This window comes from Grammomys surdaster, unplaced genomic scaffold, assembly GCF_004785775.1.
Source record: "Grammomys surdaster isolate TR1022 unplaced genomic scaffold, NIH_TR_1.0 100, whole genome shotgun sequence".
In the NCBI taxonomy this organism is placed as follows: domain Eukaryota; kingdom Metazoa; phylum Chordata; class Mammalia; order Rodentia; family Muridae; genus Grammomys; species Grammomys surdaster.
This window is the reverse complement of record NW_021604579.1, coordinates 13,847,387-13,867,662: the sequence shown is the minus strand read 5'-3', so window position 1 is coordinate 13,867,662 and position 20,276 is coordinate 13,847,387. Positions and strand designations below refer to the sequence as shown.

General features: G+C 38.8%; 1 protein-coding gene across 3 annotated transcripts in view; it reads left to right on the top strand.

The window, feature by feature from the left end:
- Positions 1-20,276, top strand: part of Fyb2 (FYN binding protein 2) — a 106,721-nt gene that overhangs the window by 49,585 nt on the left and 36,860 nt on the right. For all 3 annotated transcript variants that reach the window (XM_028786406.1, XM_028786396.1, XM_028786386.1), the window contains exon 5: positions 18,113-18,213. In XM_028786406.1, the coding sequence (XP_028642239.1) occupies positions 18,113-18,213 (101 nt within the window). The remainder of the gene's footprint in view (positions 1-18,112; positions 18,214-20,276) is intronic.

Here is a 20,276-nt window from a genome sequence, read left to right as displayed (position 1 = left end):
CTGGTTTCTTTATTAAAACCATGGGTCCATATGTATGTGTGTGTTTGTGTCTGAGTCTTCAATTCCATTGATCAACTTGTCTGGTTTTGTGCCAATAGCATGCTGTTTTTATTACCATAGCATTGCAGTATAACTAGAAATTAGGGTTAGGTATAACTGATACACTAACAGTTCTTTTATTGGTCAGGATTATTTTAGCTATTCCTGGGCTTTATGATGAAGCTGAAAGTAGTCCTTTCAAGATCTGTGAAGAATTCTATTGGAATTTTGATGGGGATAGCATTGAATCTGAAGATTGCTTTTGGCAGGATGGCCATTGTTACTGTTACTCCTACTGATTCACAATCATGGGAGATCCTTCCATCTTTCGATATTTTCTTCACCCTACTGAAGATTTTATCAAACAAGTCTTTTCTTTGCTTAGTTACAGTTACCCCAAGGTATTTTGTAATATTTGAGGCTATTGTAAAATATGGTGTTCTTTTTATTTCTTTCTCAGTCTATTTGTCATTTATGTATAAGAGGGCTATTGATATTTATGGGTTAATTTTATATCCAGCTAATTTGCTGAAAGTCTTTATCAGCTGCAGGAGTGTCCCAGTTTTTAGGGTCACTTATGTATACTACCATATCATCTGCAAACAAAAATAAAAAATGACTTCCTTTTTTCTAAGTTGTATTTCCTTGATCTCCTTTAGGTGTCTAATTGTTTGGGCTAAGGCTTCGAGTAATATATTGAGTAGGTACAAAGAGAATATGTAACCTTGTTACTAATTTTAGTGGAATTGTTCTGAGTTTCTATGCATTTAAGTTGATGTTGGCTATGCACTTGCTGTAAACTGCCTTTATTTATGTTGAGGTATGCCTGTTGTATTCCTAATCTCTCCAGGACTTTTATCATGAAGGAGAGTGTTGAATTTTGTCAAAGGCCTTTTCTGTATCTAATGAGAAGATCATGTGGCTTTTATCTTTCAGTTTGTTTATATGGTGGATTTTATTTACCAGTTTATGTATGTTGAACCATCCCTGCACCTCTGGGATGAAGCCTACTGGATCATAGTGGGTGATCTTTTTTGATGTGTTCTTGGATTTGGTTTGCAAGTAGTTTGTTGAGAATTTTTGAATCTATGCTCATAAGGGGAATTGGTCTGTAATTCTCTTTCCTTTTGGAACTTTATGTGGTTATGGCAGCAGGGTAACTGGCCTCATAAAATAAACTGGACAATGCTCCTTCTGTACACAAAATAGTGTAATAATTTGAAGAGTATTGGCATTGACTCTTCTTTTGAAAGTCTGGTAGAATTCTGCACTAAAAATATCTGGCCCTGAGCTCTTTTGGGAGGGGATGGTTGGGGGAGTCTGGAAGACTTTTAATGACTGGTTCTATTTCACTAGGGGTTATAAACCTGTTTAAACTGCTTATCTGAACTTGATTTAACTTTGGTAAGTGGTATATATCAATAAAATTATCCATTTCTTTTAGATTTTCCAATTTGGTCGAGTACAGTTTTTAAAGTATGTTCTTCTGATTCTCTGGATTGCCTAAGTGTCTGTCATTATTTCCCACTTTGCCTTTCTATATTTGTTAATTTATATCTTCTTGCTCTGCCTTTTAGCTAATTTGCCCAGGAGTTTGTCAATCATATTAAGTTTTCCCTAAGAACCAAATCTTTGTTTCATTGACTTGTTGAATTTATATTTTTTTGTTTCTATTTTATTATGTTAAGACTTGTTTTGTCTTTGAGTATGTGCTCAAGTTTGGAGAAAGTTCCATTAGATGCTGAGAAGGCATATTCTTTTACATCTAAGGGAAATGTTCTGTAATCTGTTATGTCCATTTGGTTTATAACTTCAGCTCCAGCATTTCTCTGTTTTTGTTTGATGATCTGTCTATTGTTGAGAGTTGGGTATTGAAGTCTCTCATTATCAGTGTGTGAGAGTCAATTTGTAATTTAAGCTTTAGTAATATTTCTGAACTTGGGTGCCCTTGTATTTGATGCATAAGTATTAATAATTGCAATGTCCTCTTAGATTTTTGTTGTTGTTGTTGATAAGTACGTCCTTCCCTATCTGTTCTGATTAGTTTTGGTGTAAAGTCTATTTTGTCAGATTGTTAAAATGGCTACACCTTTTACCCTGAGATGATATCTATCCTTAAAGTTAAGGTGTGTTTGTTGGATATAGCAGAAGGATTGATCCTTCCCTTTGTATCCATACTGTTAGACTATATGTTCTTCTTGATGAATAGAGACTATTGATATGGAAAGTTATCAATGAGTAACTTCTTTTTAAAATTTTATGTTATTTGTTATTGGTGGTGGTGGTGGTATGTGGGTGTATGTTCCCTCTTTTGATTTGCTGATCTTTGATTATTTATTTGCTGTATTTTCTTGGTATGTTAACCTCTTTTGGTTGGAGCTTTTTCTAGTACCTTTCTTAGGGTTGTATTTGTAGATAGATATTGCTTAAATTTGATTTTGTCATGGAATGTTTTATTTTCTCCATCTATGGTGATTGAAAATTTTACTGGGTATAGTAGTCTGGGCTGGCATCTTTTGTCTCTTAAAGTCTATAGAACATCTGCACAGGCCCTTCTAGGTTTTAGAGTCTCATTGAGAAGTCAGGTGTTATTCTAATTCATCTACCTTTATATGTTAGTTGGTCTTTTTCTCTTGAAGTTTATAATAGTCTTTGTTCTGTACTTTTAGTGTTTGGATTACTGTGTGCTGAGGGGACTTTCTGTTCTGGTCCAGTGTATTTGGTGTTCTGTGTGCTTCTTGTACTATGATAGGCATCTCCTTCTTAGGGACATTTTCTTCTATGATTTTTGCTGAAAATGTTTTTTGTGCCTTTGACCTGTGTTTTTTCTCCCTCTATTCCTATTTTTCTTAGATTTGGTCTTTTCATGGTGTCCCAGATTTCCTGAGTAGTCTGTGCCAGGATATTTTTTAGATTCAACATTTTCTTCAACCAAAGCATCCATTTTTTTAATTGTGTCTTCAATGTTTGAGATTGTCTTTTCTAACCCTTGTATTCTGTTGGTGAGAATTGCCTCTGAGGCTATTGTTCAAATTCTTAAAATTTTCATCTTCAGATTTCCCTCAGTTTTTTCCTTCCACTTTGTTTGTGTTTTCATATGTTTCTTTAAAGGATTCATTTCCTCTTTAAGGACCCCTATCATATTCATAAAGACTGTTTTGAGGTCTTTTTCTTGTGCTTCGGCTATGTTGTAATTCTCAGGGCCTGCTGTGATAGGGTTGGTGGGCTCTAGTGGAGGCATAGTCCTGGATGTTAGTTATTGTGTTATTACTCTGGCATCTAGGCATCTGGATTAGGGATTACTGTAACTCTAGGTACTGATATTGTATCTCATCTGTGTTGAGTAGGTGTTTTTCCCTGCCTTGGTTCCTGTTGCCCTTCCTGGTTCTTAGGGGAATGTGGTGGCAGTGATCAATAGTAGGACATTCTTCTGGTATCCTGCTAGATGTGGCCATTGTGAGTTCCAGGTCAAATGTGTTTCTAGGTAGTGAAAATGCTTAGGAATGGAAATGGACTGGGAATGGCGGTGGGGGTGGGTGCTGTGAGAGCCTGCAGGAGGGAAGAAAGCAGGGTGTTCCACCAGTATCTGTTTAGTCCCTAGTGATGGGGGCAGAGAATGAGGAGAAGCCACAACAGGAAGTCTGCTATAGAACTTAATATAACACTTAATAAACACGATTCAGTTTGATGGAGTCTGGGGAGAGTGAAGATATAAAGCTCACCTATGTGCTTCACTGGGCTACTTGCCTCTCTGTCTGCCTTGGCAGGTGGGTTCCTGGGAAATGGCATTGGGGATGAGGGTTGGGATGAAAAGATCAGTGGATAGAAAGGTTGCAGGAGAAAATCTGTATGATTCACTATAGACCAGGGGCAAAAAGGGAGGTTAGGCTATAGCAAGTAGTCAGCTACAAAGCTGGCTATAAGACCTGGGAGATTGGATCTGGAGGAGAGGAGAGCAGGGTGAAGATCTTCAGTTATCTACCTTCTTCCCTGGCTACAGTGGTCTGCCAATAATTTCTTCATCATTTTTTACTTCTTCTGTTGAGATCTCTGTTCAGACCCAAAGCCCTTTTTTGAATGGGTTATTGTTTTTTACTTTTTTCTATTTATTCTGCATATTAATCCTCTATTAGATATCTAGCTGGCAGAAATTCTCTCCTACTACTCCCTTTTCTCTCAGTTGATTGCTTCTTGAGTCACAGAGAAGCTTTTTAGTGTTTATGACATCCCACTTGGCCTTTCATTTTTTGGCAAATGCTGTTCTGTTTGGAAAGTCCTTTCTCACATCGTCATCGTTCAAGGCACTTGGCACTGACCGTCTTTTCTTCCAGCAGTTGCAGTGTTTCAGTTTCATGTTGAGGTCTTTGATCTGTTTTGAGTTAGTTTGTGTGCAAAGTGATAGACACAGATCATCCTTCTGCATGTGGCCATCCAGACGTCCCAGCACTCTTTGTCAAAGATGTTATCTTTCCTGCAGTGTATATTTTTGCATTGTCAAGTATCAGATAGCCATAGTTATGTGTACCCTGTATTTGTGGGTCTTCTGCTTTGCTCCATTGTCTATATGTCTGTTTTGTGTCAGTGCCACACTGCTTTTTGTTAGTTTGTTTGTTTACTATAGTTTTACAATATACCTTGAGATCTGGGATTGTAATCCCTCCAGCAGTGTTCTCTTTGTCTCATGATTGTTCTTGTCTTTCCAGAATTTATTGTGTTTCCAAATGAATTTTAAGATAGTTTTTTTTCTATCTCTTTAAAGAATAAGATGGGGATTTTGATTGGGAAATCACTGAATCTGTAAGTAGCTTTTGGTACTTTCACAATACTAATTCTACCAATCCACGAGCATGGGAGTGAAAGAAAGGCTTTGATGGCTTCCACCAGCATGAGCTACTCAATCTGTGGTTGAATTCACCTAGTGCGTGCTTCACGTGAGTGTGTGTCAGAGTTGTGACAACAACTCAGATCCTGGAGCCAAATGCTTGTCTCTTGTTCTCTGCTGTACCACTTACTACTCTAGGAAGTTTAATTATACCTCAATTTCCTCACCTACATAAGAAAAGAATCACAGTATTTACTCCATAGAAATAAATAGTTTGACACACATAATTAAAATAGTGCCTAGAATATAGTAGTGGTCAGTAACGATTAATTAGATAGTATTTACCTGTCCTTATGAATATAATCAACAATTTGATAACCTAACATCAGAGTTAGCCACATTAATTTTAAATGCAGAACAGAGCTGGTATATTTTATAAGCTTATCTAGTACTTTAATAATATTTATTTGGTCCTTATAGGTTTGAATGTTTTTGTGAAGAGAATTAGATTACAGATACATAAATAATGTAAAGGTGCCTAGGATGGAGAGATACTGTATCTATTGTTTCACAGGTCAGAATGCAATTAGTCAGATTATGCTACAAATGATAGTAAGTTATGTGTGTGAATACATGTTTGTGTGCATGCATAAACATGTAAAATATATGTAAAGATACATATACACAGAACGTGTGTGTGCTTGCTGTAAGAATGGTCTAATAGAAGAGATAGTAGTGGCAGCAGAAACTGAAGCCCTTGTGGGAGGAGTGGAAAGCAATGTCAGCAGATGGCCTCCTATCATCCCAGTGTGTGCTTGAAGTGCTGTAATTTATGTTTGCCGTTCAGTACCATAGAGAACAAGATACTTGTCACCCTGAAGATGCACACAGGCAAATGTACCCCAAATTTTAGAGCACTAAAAAGCCTTTAGTTCACTGTTGAATTTTCATTTACTTATTTATCTATTTGTTCCTTTCTGCTACTTTAAGCCACCTTGCCTCTGGCCTAGTTCGCTTGGTTCTTGCTATGCTTCTGCTGAAGCCTCTACAGTGCTGATGTGCACTTGAACCTTAAAACTATTTTGTAGCAACTAACAAAATATCATTGTGCAGAAAAGAACACCAAGAAGGTATTTAATTATAGTGTATGGACATTTTGGGGAAAAAAAAGCAAGCATTGTAAATTAGAATACTTCTAACAATACAACTGAATGGAAACAAATTCTCCAAAGCCAGTTGGCAAACAACAGTGTATTACAAAAGGGCCAGATGTGATTAGTATGTTTCTCATTCTGTAGCATTAATGATTTAGGCCAATTTGTTTATATTAACAAAATTAAGACTCTCTAATCTCTTTTTAACATCAAATACATGTATCTTACTCTGAATAGAATTAAAAGATTTTTTTCCTTAGGATTATGCACAATCTACATTTATGTCTGCCAGAGAAAACTTGGAATGAAAGATATCAATTTATAAATAATAGTTTTCTCAACTTGTTTCCTTTACTTACTATTTTAAAAAATTTTATATGCAATAAAATTTCTTAACTAAAAATAAAAGAGTAGGGTAGGTGGGCTCAGTAGTGAGAGGAGATGGGCTCCATGTTGAATATTACAATAAACAGATATTTAATGTCATTCCAGCATCTTCAGAAACTGATAAAGGGGCTGAAGAGATGTTTTAGTGGCTAAGGATACTTGCTCTTCTGGCAGAGGACCCAGGTTTAGTTCCTAGAACTCACATGGTGTCCCACACTCTTCTGATCTCTACCAGGTATATGTGTGGTGCACATACACACATACAGGCAAACACTGATACACATAAAATCAATCTGAATATCTTTTTTAAACAAGAAGTTTATTTAAACAAGTCACTTGACTTGAAGGGAAAACTATCTAGGATCAGTTTGTTAAAAAGTAATTTATCCCTCCTTAAAGACAGATTGCCCTACATGTAGCAGCTACCCACAAAAAAAGTTATAAGATTGTTCTTGGTTTTACAATAATACATGAAAAACATTAAAATTCTCTAATCAAACAAGGTATGCAAGGATTTTGTGTAGTTGGGTTCTTTTGTTAAGACAGACAGAGCAAAATACCTTACTGGAGTATGAAGATAGGAGCCAGTGAGCATGCCACTGATGGAGAAGGGGGGGTATTTTCACAGACCCAGGACGTTCTCCCAGACCATCTCCATCTGGTGTCAACCAAAACAGAGCATTGTCCATTTAGTTTAAAAAAGGAAAAGAAAACAAGAGCAATATGCTTGTGCACATACACCAGTTATATTGTGTACCATAAAGAAATGGGGACAGGCAAATGGAAGAAGAGAGAAAACCATACATCCTGCGTAGTCAGGATGTGGCGGGACCAAACTGCAGCTTTCTAATTGAGAATGTATATTGAGAATTGAAATGTATTCTAATTGAGAATTTTGATCTATAACAAAATTCTGGAATTAAGTAGCAAGTTCCCTTTTTGGTAGACATCTCCTTCTTGTCTGCTGCTGGAACATATCAATTGTTTCTATTGGTTGCCCATCAAACCGGAATCTGATCTGCCTCGTTGACAAACCCTGTTGTTCACAATAAGCTTTCATTAGTTTACTAAGTCTGGTGTGTGCCTCTTAATCTTAAACTGCACCACAAAACCATCCTGTCCCGCCACCTTCAAATTAATATGATCGTTGTTCTCAGTCTTGACTCCTTCCTTGGGGTCCTCATCGGCCATGGTGAGCTCCAGCTCCGAGCTCTGGAGTCTCCTCAGCTGCAGCTTCACAAAAGAGGCACCAAGTCCGCATTGAAAGAGCACACAAGCAGCACCAGGAGCAGCTGAAGAAGGAGGCAGCAGCGGTGGACAAGGCAAAGGGTGCACACTCGTCCTGAATATCTCTTAAAGTTTACAAAAGGATAATAGGCCTTGGGTCAAACTCCCTACTCAAGGTCTCAACCAAGGACAGCTGATAACACCTATATCTCTAATGAAGCCTCTGCCCCCCTCTAACCATTTGCTTTGTTGTTGGGTGGGTTGTCACGTCTAACCATTATCTTATGTGGAGAAGGAAAAGGTTCTCATGCTTATAAAAGGAAAACTCCCTTTGACCATATAATTCTGTGACTCTGGCACAATTACACTTTGCAATTCTTCTTAGCTAGATTAGATGTCAAGGTTTTATTTTATTTTTGTCAGTGTGTGAGTGTGCAGTGCATGTAAAGGTTTGAGAACAACTTGTGGGACTCACTGTCCCGCTTTCACTGTGAGTTCTGGGACCCAGACTTGGGTCCTCAGGCTTCCACAGCAAGCTCCTTTACATACCGAGACATCTCAATGGTGGCCCTAAATGTTACGATTGAACTCAGGAGAGGATTTCTTAGGGTGAAGGGCTTTGGAAGAGTGGCCCTGCACAACGCATTTGTTAGTGGGAATTTGCCAAGTTTGGGACTTCAGATAAATGTGAAGTCACATTCTCTCATATTGCTTCATGCCTGTAGACTGTCCCAAGGGACACTAGCTCCTCAGTGGCTCCCGTTCTTTCTTATCTTAAAAGTCCATGTCCTATTAGAACCAAAAGTGGGCTCAAAGCTCCATCCTGGTAAATATAAGAGGACATGTGTGGGTCTTGATATTAAAGTTTCAACCTTTCCAATTCTTTAGATCTTCTGGAACTTCCTTTCAGCCACATTTTTTAACCTGCCAAATTATATGTGTGGCTCCAGAAAAATCAAGAAAGGAAATTTTATTTTTCTATCTGGTAGTACACAAAATCCCCCATCATTAAAAAGTGAAGGTTCTAAGAATCTGAATGGTTCCGCAGACTATCCAGCAAGAGATGAATCTAAGTATGATACCTAACATGTGGTGAACCCTCAAGAAATACTAATCATTATTGTGATAAGTTTACTGTTTGAGCACATAGTTTGTTGAATAAACCATCGGAACTCTATCTATGGAGAATACAGCTGGGTATGGGGGCTGACACACGTCTCTAAAAGACACAGGGATTGTACCAGGATCCTAGAATAATGCCCACAAGTAGATGGGCCAGTAGAACCAACAACAAGAAGTCCCATGTCCATGTTTCAGACAGAAATTACTTACTCAAAGCTTCATTTTGAAGATTCCAGGGGTCCAAACAAAATTCAGACAAGTCTAGTTTCTTAAGCTGTCTTTAGCATCCACATCGCAGGTAAGAGGGGATCGTTGCTTCTTGTAGAAAAGATGATCATGATGAAGGCATTAGTAAGAAACATTAAAGCTTCATGATGCTGAATTTGAGTTATGAGAGATTCCTCATAGGAAAGTATGAAATTTAATGTTATATCTGTAATAAAGGATCTTTATATCTCATGACATCCTTTAAAATATAATGATGTTACCAATATGATATTACTAGTATGCTTTTGTGGCACCGTTATGCAGAGGAAAAATATTTCATTCAAAAATCCACACTATATCTGTAAAGTAGATTCCGTTATTGGTATTTTACAGAGTGGAAAATGGAAGCTTAAACTGTTCACCCAGTGCTTTCAGACTGGCATTCGAGGAGAGCCAGGGCTCGGTTTCCTTCTGTTTCACTCGGGCCTGGCTGCTGTGCTGTCTTCATGGTTCTAGCATTCTGTACACGTTTTTCATAAATGTGGAGATAAATAAATTGAATCATAGAGCTCTCTTTACACAAGTTCTCTATATTGATCCACACTGTTTAAAATTGAGTTTGATCTTGGATCTAGCTCCAATGTCTTGGAAAAGGCAGCACGTTCTTAGCAAGAAAGGGAGCTTCAGTCCCACTCATCCTGTCTCTTTCCTAATGGTGGACCTGCAAAATAATCCTTGTAAACTGATCTGAAAGATGCTGCTGCTTCCCACCCCTCTTCCTTCTCTTCCTCTCTTTCCTCCTCCTCTTCCTTTTCTTTCCCTCCTCCAGTTCTTCCTCATCTTCCTCTTCCTCCTCTGCTTTCTCTTCTACTACTTTCTTAGAAAAACACTTGGTTAAAATATTTCATAATTATTTTAAATCAGATACTTATTCATTTCTGACAAAGCTTATGCAAGAAATTGATTAGATATCCTCTTTCAATTCCTCCAAAACGGTTTCTTTTAATAAGGCTAATTTCCCACAGATCTGATGAAATCATTAAGTCAGTAGAGCATGAGATACACAGCACAGCCTCTAATTTAGCAAAGTTTCTCTCAGTAATCTTCTGTGGGGTGGGGGCGGGAACTATGAAAGAAAACAGTTACTAAAGTATTAGAATTCAAAGGTTTTCTTTTTCAGCAAAATGGAACTAATCCTGTATCTTTAAAAACACTGTAGAGAATATGCAAATAAAGACCAGAAAAAAAAGAGATGGCTCAGAGGTTAAGAGCACGTGCTGCCCTTCCAGAGGACTCAAGTTCTGCTCACAGGACGCTTATCAGTCAGCTGACAACTGCCTGCAAGTCCAGCTCCAGGGCGTCTGATACTGTTTTCTAACCTCCATAGGTAGCCTTATACAGATGCACACACACACACACGCACACACACACACGCACACACACACACGCACACACACACACGCACACACAAAATAAAATTAATGTAGTTTCTAAAAACATAATAGAAAACAATGTTCATCACAACATGGAAACCATACAATTTACAATAAGTCTGACCAAGACCACAACACAGAAGTATGCTGCTTTTGGAAGTAACCAACACCACACTAGCAGTACTTACAGTGATACCTTCTTTAGTTTACAGGGGTGACTTTATAGTATTTTTGTACAGGCAGCTAAATGGGGAACAGAAAGCCTCTGATTGTACAGAATCTTGAACTTACTGATTCAGTGTATGAGTGTAAGTTGAAAACAGGTGCAAAAATGTGAACAGTAGCTTCATTTTCAATTTACACTGAGAAGCATTAAAAGGGAGCACATTTACTCTAGGTAAAACCTTCAGCAGCATGAACATCATTAGCTATATGTGGGGGAAGTTGCCTAAGAATAGCATATACACAGATTCCTAGTCATTGAGCAATAGCCTAGAAAGCTGATCAGGGGCCTACTGGGAAAATATCAAAGACAGTGAGTATGTCCGTAGAAAGATAGAGAGACAAATGGGAAAGGTTTGAAAGTATGAAATAGTACTGAAAACAAAGTTAAAAAAAAACTTGACCAGTTAATATTGTACAGTCTACACCACTGACCATTGATGATATAGTGATCTGGGAACATAAAGGGGGTGTTCATAGAAGAAATCACTGATGCATGGTAAATTGTATGGTTTCCATGTTGTGATGAACATTTGCTGTAACCAACTAATTATATATTTGCGTGTCCAAATAATGCTATTTATAATATCCAATGGATCATAAATATTAGCCCTTTAATTCCTGGAAAGTATGTATATAAGGCATGTGAACAAATGATGAAGTATTACTTGCTCTTTTATGGCACAAGAACTTCTGACAGATGTTATTCTTGTCAATAGCATGGCTATTGTATCCTGATCTTTGTTTCTTCCTCTTGCTACATTTCTTTTATCTTCTTTTAGTATCTTAAAACAGACAGTTTCTTACTAAGAGTCTTTTACTTTTCCCTGTGCTGAGTCCTTCTTGCAGAAAGCTATCTTGGTTACTTCTCAAGACACTACATTATATTCAATAAAGTGAATCCAATTTGATGAAAAAAAAAAAAGAAAACAATGAAATAAAATATCCCAATTGTAAATACTCAAATTGTTGAAGGAGGGAAAGTGAGTGGATGGAATGTCTTTGTATTCCATGGAGGGAACAAAGGGAGATAAACATGCAGCTTTCATTTCCGGTGACGTCAGTGAACGTACCTTTTCATTTCCTGTGACGTCAATGAATATACCCATAGATGGGAAAGTAAACCTGAGCCCTAAAGCGTGAGGCCCTCCTATGTGCGGAGGTGGAAGGATTGTGAGTGGTGATTTCCCCTCCAGTCTCCCCACACGTGACATGAGGGTGCCTCTTTTGGCTCGCTGCACAGCTGTACTTCTTGCCTCTAGAGCCAACACCTATTGTGGATTCAGGAGTGTGTCCAGACAGACATTTCCTATATTAGAACTACAAATTCACTTGCTTGTTAAAATAGAACTTTACGTTTTTGTATAAAAAGCAGGTTACTCTACCTTTCGTAGCTTGTTGTTTAGAAAAGTGGTTTTCTAAGCAGACGTAGGCAAGTCTAGTCTGTGGAGTTGGATTGCTGAGCTACAACCTATCAAAATGAGCATCACGTTTGCTCACGTGGTCCTCCCTGGGGAGCAGCTAAGCTGCTTGACAATTTCACATATGTGGTTGATCCAAGCGAGTTCTCCAGAGCCACTCGCTTACCAAAGAATAGATTTGCAGAATGATAGCAATTAAACAACTCCAGCTTTACAGGATTTTGACGTATCATCTCCCATGTTGATTGTGCCACGTCTCTCCCAAACAATATAAAGATTCACTACTTCTTAATTTTCCCACTGAACATGGTGTCATCCTCTAGCTGGGATTAATGCAGACCTGATGGAGTGAACTAAATTGTCCTCCTTTCCATTTTCCTGTTCACTGTGAGTCGAAGGATGCAATTTTGTGTGTGCTTGACTTTTCTGTGGTAACTGTAATGATTCTGTCCAGCTTTCCATGGGCTATCCCTTTTCTATTAATGAAGTTTCTGATAGGATTTATGCAGATATTAACACTGGTTTGCACTTTGTCATTAAATATGGTATTCGTTGGAGATCAATCTAGTTAAAAAGAATTTAACCCCACAAAATGCTTCTTGCATTTATTAAAATCTGATATTTTTTCCATTAAAACTGTGATTGATTAGAGTGATATATTCTCTATGATTGAGATGTCCTTTGTGATTGTTGAATAAAATCTTTTGTTCCAGAGGTGCTTTCAATACAGATTAATTTATTTTTCTAGGAATTCACAAATAGGGCTAGGTTGAATCTTTGTAAGTGAGCTTTGAACTCTTTCAGTTTTTTTTTTATTATTATTTGATCATATTGTTTTTCATGTGAAAATAATGCACATTAAGAAAATAATTCTTAAAATTAGTAACTTCACCTTGTTTCTATTTTCTGAAACATTCTCCTCACCTCCTTAGTAGGGGCTGGGAGGCGGCTGAGAGTTAAAGTACTTGCTGCACAAACACGGGGACCGGTGTTTGTTCTTTCCTGTTGGTGTTGAACCTGTGCTGGCCAAGTGTCTGCCTCCTGCTAGTGCTGATACACCTGCAGGAGTTTCCCTATTTTGTGTATGGGGACCTCTGCTGACCACACCTGACTTCACAGCTGTGACTAGGACAGGTTCTCCCTCCCTCTTGTTTTGATTTGTTTGTTTTTCAAGGCAGTGTTGTAGTAAGAGTTAATCTCAATCATGGGGTTTCTACCCCACCTTTGATCATTCAGTTTCCAGAAGAAAACACACAAAACCTTTATATTTATGATACGCCTTTAATGTACTAGAGCTGGACAGAGATCCACCCTCTATGCTGTCAGTATCTACTTCCCCATCAGTAACCCCGCATTATAGCTTGCCATGTCACATCTGGGCCACTCTTAACTTCAAGTTGGCCACCCCTCATGGCCATGTTTTCATTATTCACCTAACCCATGGCATCTTCTCTCTCCAATGTCTTCTCTGTGGTCCTGCCTCAGACCTCAAGCTCCAGGAACCAAAAACTCACCTCTCTTCTGCCCAGCTATAGGCTGTAGGTATCTTTATTCAACCAATAGTTTTAAATTAAGGAGCAAGGTTACATAGTATCACTTGGTATATGTGAAGCTTTCCTCATCCCTCAGGCAACCAGACCTTGGGGGCCAGTGTTGAACATAGCTACAGCCCAAACCTCAATAAGACAGATTTTTTTCAGTGTTGCCCTAAATGCGTTCTTCCAAGAGGAATCAGTTTCGTGAAACTTTTATAGATACAGAACAAAAGAAAGCCACAAATCAATGAATTTGCTAAGTACACTGGGAGAGGCACAGTGGAGTGAAGCAAAGCAAGGAAGTCTCTGCTCTATGATGCTGTATGATAGTAGAATTAACTTGGGGAGGGGTGCTAGTGGTCCGCTCAGTTAACACTCCCAACATTTGTAAGCATTAAGTCAAAGTGATGTTAGATCACTTGCAGAAGTGGCTGACGTATGGCTGGCTATTGAGAGAATGACGGGCCTGATGAGATGACGCCACAGGAAAAGGCCGATAAGCCCGATGACAGGACTTTGATCCCTGAGTCCCATAAGATGGGAGAAAGCCAACTCCATCTCATAAGTTGTCTTCGAATGGTCATCCATGTGCTGTTATTGGGTGTATTCCCTCTCACACAAACACAAATAGAATTTTAAAAATTTAAAAAATCTCCAAGAGAGCTAAATTTGGCTTTGTGCCCGCAGCCTCCTAGCTCTCCACAATCACAGTGCTATCTGCACAGCCTTCAGTACTGGCACAGCCTTCTTAGGAAATCTCTAATCCATACAAGGAGGGTCTGCATTTCCAGTTCCAGGCTCAGGGTCAGATCCTTGCAGCACAGAGATCGAATGGATTCTGTCCCCACTCCTGTTCTTGGTCCTGGGTTTTGAACTTCTGTTTGTTTTTGTTTTTTTTTTTTTTTCTGGCCAAGTATTCCAGCTCTGTAGCCAAAGAGAGAAAGAGTTCTTGCTCATTACCTTGGGAGAGTGTGCAAATATTTTCTAGAAGCCGTCATAGGTTAGGCAGCATTTTGTTACTGTGGATTTTATGTTGATAACATAGTTTTGGCTTCTAAGTCAGATGTGTCTCAGCTTGACCTTCTGACTCAGACATTAACCTCCTGGCTCACCTGAGTTTCTTATTTGTGGGTTTCCTCACTACATCTGGCACCTGGGATTCTACTTTATTGGTTACCATATGAACTGCAGTACTTTGTGTGATTATATTTCATTGTGAATCCATGTACTTTCGGGAGGGCATATGCCTTTCATATCTGCATGCATCACTAGATGGACCAGGTGCTATTTTTCTGTTGAGAAAAACACATGAAGAGCTTTTAAATATGTTTAAAGATATGTGCTACTTCTTTTACTTCTTTTCTTTTTATTGAAAACAGATTTTTTTCTCTCATGTAATGTATCCTGATACAGTATCCCTCACTCTACTCCACGCAGGTCTTCTCCTCTCTATCCCCTCCGGATCCACCCCATTTCTGACTCATTTAAAAGATATGCTTCCTAGGGATAATAGTATGAGAAGATAAATCAAAGACTAACATATCAGAACAGAACAAACCAAACAAACAGAAGGAAAAGAACCAAAGTGAAGGCACAAGAAACAGCCACTCGTTTGCACACTCAGGATCCTATAAAAAAAATATTGAACTGGAAGCCATAATACACAGAGAACCTGTATTGTTAAAAGAGAAAAGAAAAATATAAATAAAATGAAAATAAATAGTAAGATTAAATTAAGGAACAACAAAACAAACAGACTTAAGGCAAGACCCTGATTCGACATTGAGACTTGAAGCCAACAAAGATGCTGTTGAGTTCACTTTCTGTTGGCCATCAACTGTGGGATGTGAAGCCCGCCCTTAAGGGTAGTTTGTTTGCCCAGTGAGACTCTCTTAGAGAAAACTAAATTTCATTTGCAAGTTATCTATCAATTGGAGATTGCTTCTGGGTTAGGGATGGGGACACTTATAAGATATTCCTCCCATCTTTTTTTGGCACTTAATGCTTGAACTTGACTTTATAACCTCTTCCATTGTGTCCAATAAGTTTGGGTGTATTGTGTATTCATTTTTATTGAATTCTAGAAAGTCTTTAATTTCTTTCTTAATTTCTATCTTGGCTCATTTTTTTTATTCAGTAATGAGCTGTGTTGTTTCCATGTGTGTGTAGGCTTTCTGTTATTTTTGCTGTTGATATCCAGCTTTAATTGATGGTAGTCACATGGGATGTAGGGTGTTATTTCAATTTTCTTACATCTGTTGAAATTTGCTTTCTATCTGATTATGTGATTAACTTTGGAGAAAGATCCACAAGGTGCTGAGAAGAAAGTGTATTATTTGGTGCTCAGGTGAAATGTTCTGTAAATATATGTCAGATCTACTTGGTTTATACATCAGTTAGCTCCAGCGTTTCTCTGAGTAATTTTTGTCTAGATATCCTGTCTATTGACAAGAGTAGGGTATTGAAGTCTCCCACTATTGGTGTGTACGAGTCACTTTGTAAATAAAGCTGAAGTAGTGTTTCTTTATGAACTTGGGTGTTTTTGTGTTAAGAATTGAAATGTCTTCTTGGTGTGTTTTTCCATTGATGAGTATATGTGACCTTTCTATCTCTTCTGATTAGTTTTGATTTGAAGTCTATTTTGTCAAATATTAAAATGGCTACGCCAGCTTGTCTTGTAGGTCCATTTATTTGGAATATATTTTCTCATCCTTTTATCCTGAGGTGATGTCTATCCTTGCTGTTAAGATGCATTTCTTGGATGCAGCTGAAGAATGGTTCCAATTTTCACATCCATACTGTTCTTATTTGGGGAATTAAGACCATTGATGTGAAAGATATCAATGAGCATTTTTTATTCCTGTTATTTGGTAGTGGGGAGAGAGAGAGGAATGGAGGAAGACAGAGAGAGAGGGAGAGAGGGAGAGAAGGAGGAAGGGAGGGCGGGAGGGAGGGAGGGAGGGAGGAAGAGAGAGAGAGACAGAGACAGAGACAGAGACAGAGACAGAGACAGTTTCCCCTCCTTTGATTTGCTGGTCTGTGATTATTTATTTGCTGTGTTTTCTTGGTGTGTTAACCTCTTTTGGTTGGAGTTTTCCTTCTAGCACTGTCCTTAGGACTGGATTTGTAGATTGATATTGCTTAAATTTGGTCTTATCATAGAATTTCTCATTTTGCCTTCCATGGTAATTGAAACTTTTGCTGGATGTAGTAGTCTGGACTGGCATCTGTGGTCGCTTAGAATCTGTAAAACATCTTCTCAGGCCCTTCTGGCTTTTAGTCTCACTGAGAAGTCAGGTGTTATTCTAATACATCTGCCTTTATATGTTAATTGGTCTTTTTGTTGAAGCTTATAATAGTCTTTATTTGCTCTGTACTTTCAGTGTTTGTATTATTTTGCAGCAAGAGGATTTTCTTTTCTGGTCCAGTCTATTTGATGTTCTGTATGCTTCTTGTACCGTGATAGGCATCTCCTTCTATAAACTAGAAAAGTTTCTCTTCTATGATTTTTGCTTAAAATGCTTTTTGTGCCTTTGGCCTGGGTTTCTTCTTCCTCTTCTATTCCTATTATTCTTAGATTTGGTTTTCTCATAATGTTCCTTATTTCCTGGATGTTTTGTATCAGAATCTTTTTAGATTTAATATTTTCTTTGACCAAGGTATGCATTTTTTATTGTATCTTCACTTTCTGAGATTCTCTCTTGCATTCTTTGATTGTGTGCAGTTCCCATCCAAGGTCCCTGTTTGAGTTTCTAAATTTCATCTCCAGATTTCCCCCAGGCTTCTGTTTAAATTGTATTTCCACTTTCAGGTCTTGAACTGTTTTATTCACTTTCTTCCACTGCTTGTGTTTCTGTGGATTTCTTTAATGGATTTATTAATTTCCTCTTTAAGGACCCATATCAGATTCATAAAGACTTTTTAATGGCTTTCAGATGTTTTGCAATACTCAAAACTTACTGTAGTAAAGTTGCTGGGCTCTAGTGTGGAGGAATACTGTCCTGGCTAGTTTTGTTGTTTTGTTTTGTTTTGTTTTGTTTTGTTGGCTTTTAGGCATCTGAGTTTGGGAAGATTTTAATTCTTGATACTGGTATTTGATTATGGTTTTGTGGGTGGATGTTTTCTTCCTCAGTTTTTGCTGCCCTCTATGGTTCTTAGGAGGCTTTGGTGGCTGTGATTTCTGGTAAGAAATTCTTTCATATCCCACTAGATATGGCCACTGGGGCTTCCAGGTGAGCTGTATTTCTAGGTATTGAAAGGTGACTCTTAGAAATGAGGATGGGCTAGGAGACATCTGAGAGGATCCACAGGAAAGAGGGGAAATCAGAATGTTCTACCATGATCTGCTTAGCTCCCTGGGAATGGGGACAAGGAAGAAAGAGGCTGCAGCAGGTGATCTGCTACAGGGAAGGATATGAGACTTGGAGGTTGGCTTTAGAGGAGTGGAGGAGAGGTGAGGAGTTACAGTTAGCCTGCCTGCTTCCCTGGTCAGAGTCAAGAAATATGTGATTTCAATGGACCCATTTTCCTCCATTTTTTTCAGTGCAGAGTTGGAAGAAGCACATAATTATGACACAACGATTTCATATCTGAGACACTCTGACAACTCCACTAACTTGTGTGCTGCTGGAGAAAGTGCTGAAGGTAAGTCTGCCAAAGCCAACGAATATTATAACCTGTGTGGGTAGAAATGTGGCAAGATGGTATTTCCCCTATAGCCAGTGAGACGTTAAGGTTGTCACAGTCATTCCACTCTGCCATCTTACTTCTCTTTTATCTCTCCCATATCTAGTCTTTTAACAGTACATATCAGTCCAGTTGGGCATCAGCGCTGATCTGGATCCCTAATACCTGACTCCTCTATGTACCTCCTCCTTTCTCTCATTCCTTTCCATCTCCCCTCATTTTAACTGCTTTGCCCCTTGTATGTGTGTAGGTGGAAAGTCACTGTGATTCAGTGGCCCTCACTTGTCTTATGAAAGTCTCTCATCTCATATCTTCTTGAAAGTACTTAGTGTGTGGAAATAGAGAGAGTACATGATAATAGCTGGGCTTTGTGTTCAATATAATTAAGAAAAGGCCGTTATCTAGTAGTTCTTGGAGTCCAAAGCCAAGTCCTCCAGCCTTTCATATTGCTCGGAAGGTTTCGTGCAAGGGAGTCTCCCAGGGGAAAAGAATAAGAGGCAGAGACTTATAATATTACTGCAAGTTTCAAGGTATTTGTTTTGCTGACAGAATCATCCAGTTCTCTGTAGAAGCCATAAGTATCAGTGCTAGAATCAATACTAGGACTTACAGAGCCAGCGCTAAGGACTGCATTTCTCTGCTAGGCCCTCTGCGCAGATGTTTGCAGATTGAACGCTCCCATTCCCCCACTGCTAGAGACAGGAGACTGAAGATCAGAGAGATCGAGCTGTACATGGTGACCCAAGTACTGTGTGGTAGAGCAGTAGTGTAAAACAGGCTCAGCCTGTCTGGACACTCCATGCTCTGTCCATAAATCTAGCTACATCTTACTGAGGGGAGCTTATCTCCCTTGCAAGGAGGCTCCAGGGGAGTCTTCTGCCTCAATTATTACCGTACCAACAAAAAGACTTAGATTATAGGAAAGAAGTCATTGTCCTGGAATTTGTGTCATAAAACATGAAGACTTACTGACATTTCACTGTTGTTTCCTAGAAGTGAGAAATTGAATAGCTACTAGAAAATTCAACTGGGCAAAGTCTACATCAGTGGGATGAAAATCCTGCAATTGGCTACTGATGTCTGCCAAAGGTGTAGGATTTTGTTCTTGTTTGCTTTTTGTTTTGTTTTCAATTCACTGCCTATCCTATGACAGTGGGGTTCTAAAAATCTAAGAAGTAGACGGTGTCCTTGTGCCCTGATAAAGTTTGAATTGGGATAAATCAGATCATCTGTGAGAAACCAGGATCCTCCCTTGAGATAAAATACTAGCCATAGGAAGAGAACAGGGCTTTGTGCTTTCTCATGTTTGCACTGACCCGAGGAAATCTTACAGTATAGATTCTAGTTCCACAGCTCCGGTATGTGGCCTTGGAGCCCAGTTTCTTAACAAGTTCACCATTCATCTGATGCTCCTAGTCTGTCCACTGTACTTTGACTAGAGAGTCTAGGGCCACATGAGGGCAGAATTTTCAGTTCTTGACTTTCTTCAAGACTAAAGGCTCACAGAACCAAGGGGAAGTTTGAGTCTAAGTCTGCACCTTTATTCTCTGTACCCCTGAGACTCCCTTACCCAAAACCTACTATTCTAGAAATGCCTTACCAAGATCCTGGTTTGGGATTCTCTGTTGATCCATCTTCCTCATGACAAGCTGAGCTGCAGGGGAGGTATATGGATGATCTCATACATACAGGGTTATTCATGCTGGAGGGTGAAGCTGAGGGCTGACTATGGAAAGCTGGACAAGTCATCATTCATTCATTCTGTAGCACAAATTCCAAATTGGGCCTTCTGTGGGACACCATTTCAGATACCTAAAGAAGGAATTACTAACCCAAGCCTTTCTTCAGGCTTTTCTGAAGAGTCAGTCCTTTGCGTACTTCAAGGAGGTCAGGGCTGATGACCAAAAAGTCAGAAAGGGCTCAGAAAATGAGACCTGGTCCAACTAAGAAATGATTGTGTGGACCAGCAGGGAGTCAGATGGGAGGGGATGGAGATGGCTAAGACTACCTTTGTAAAAGGA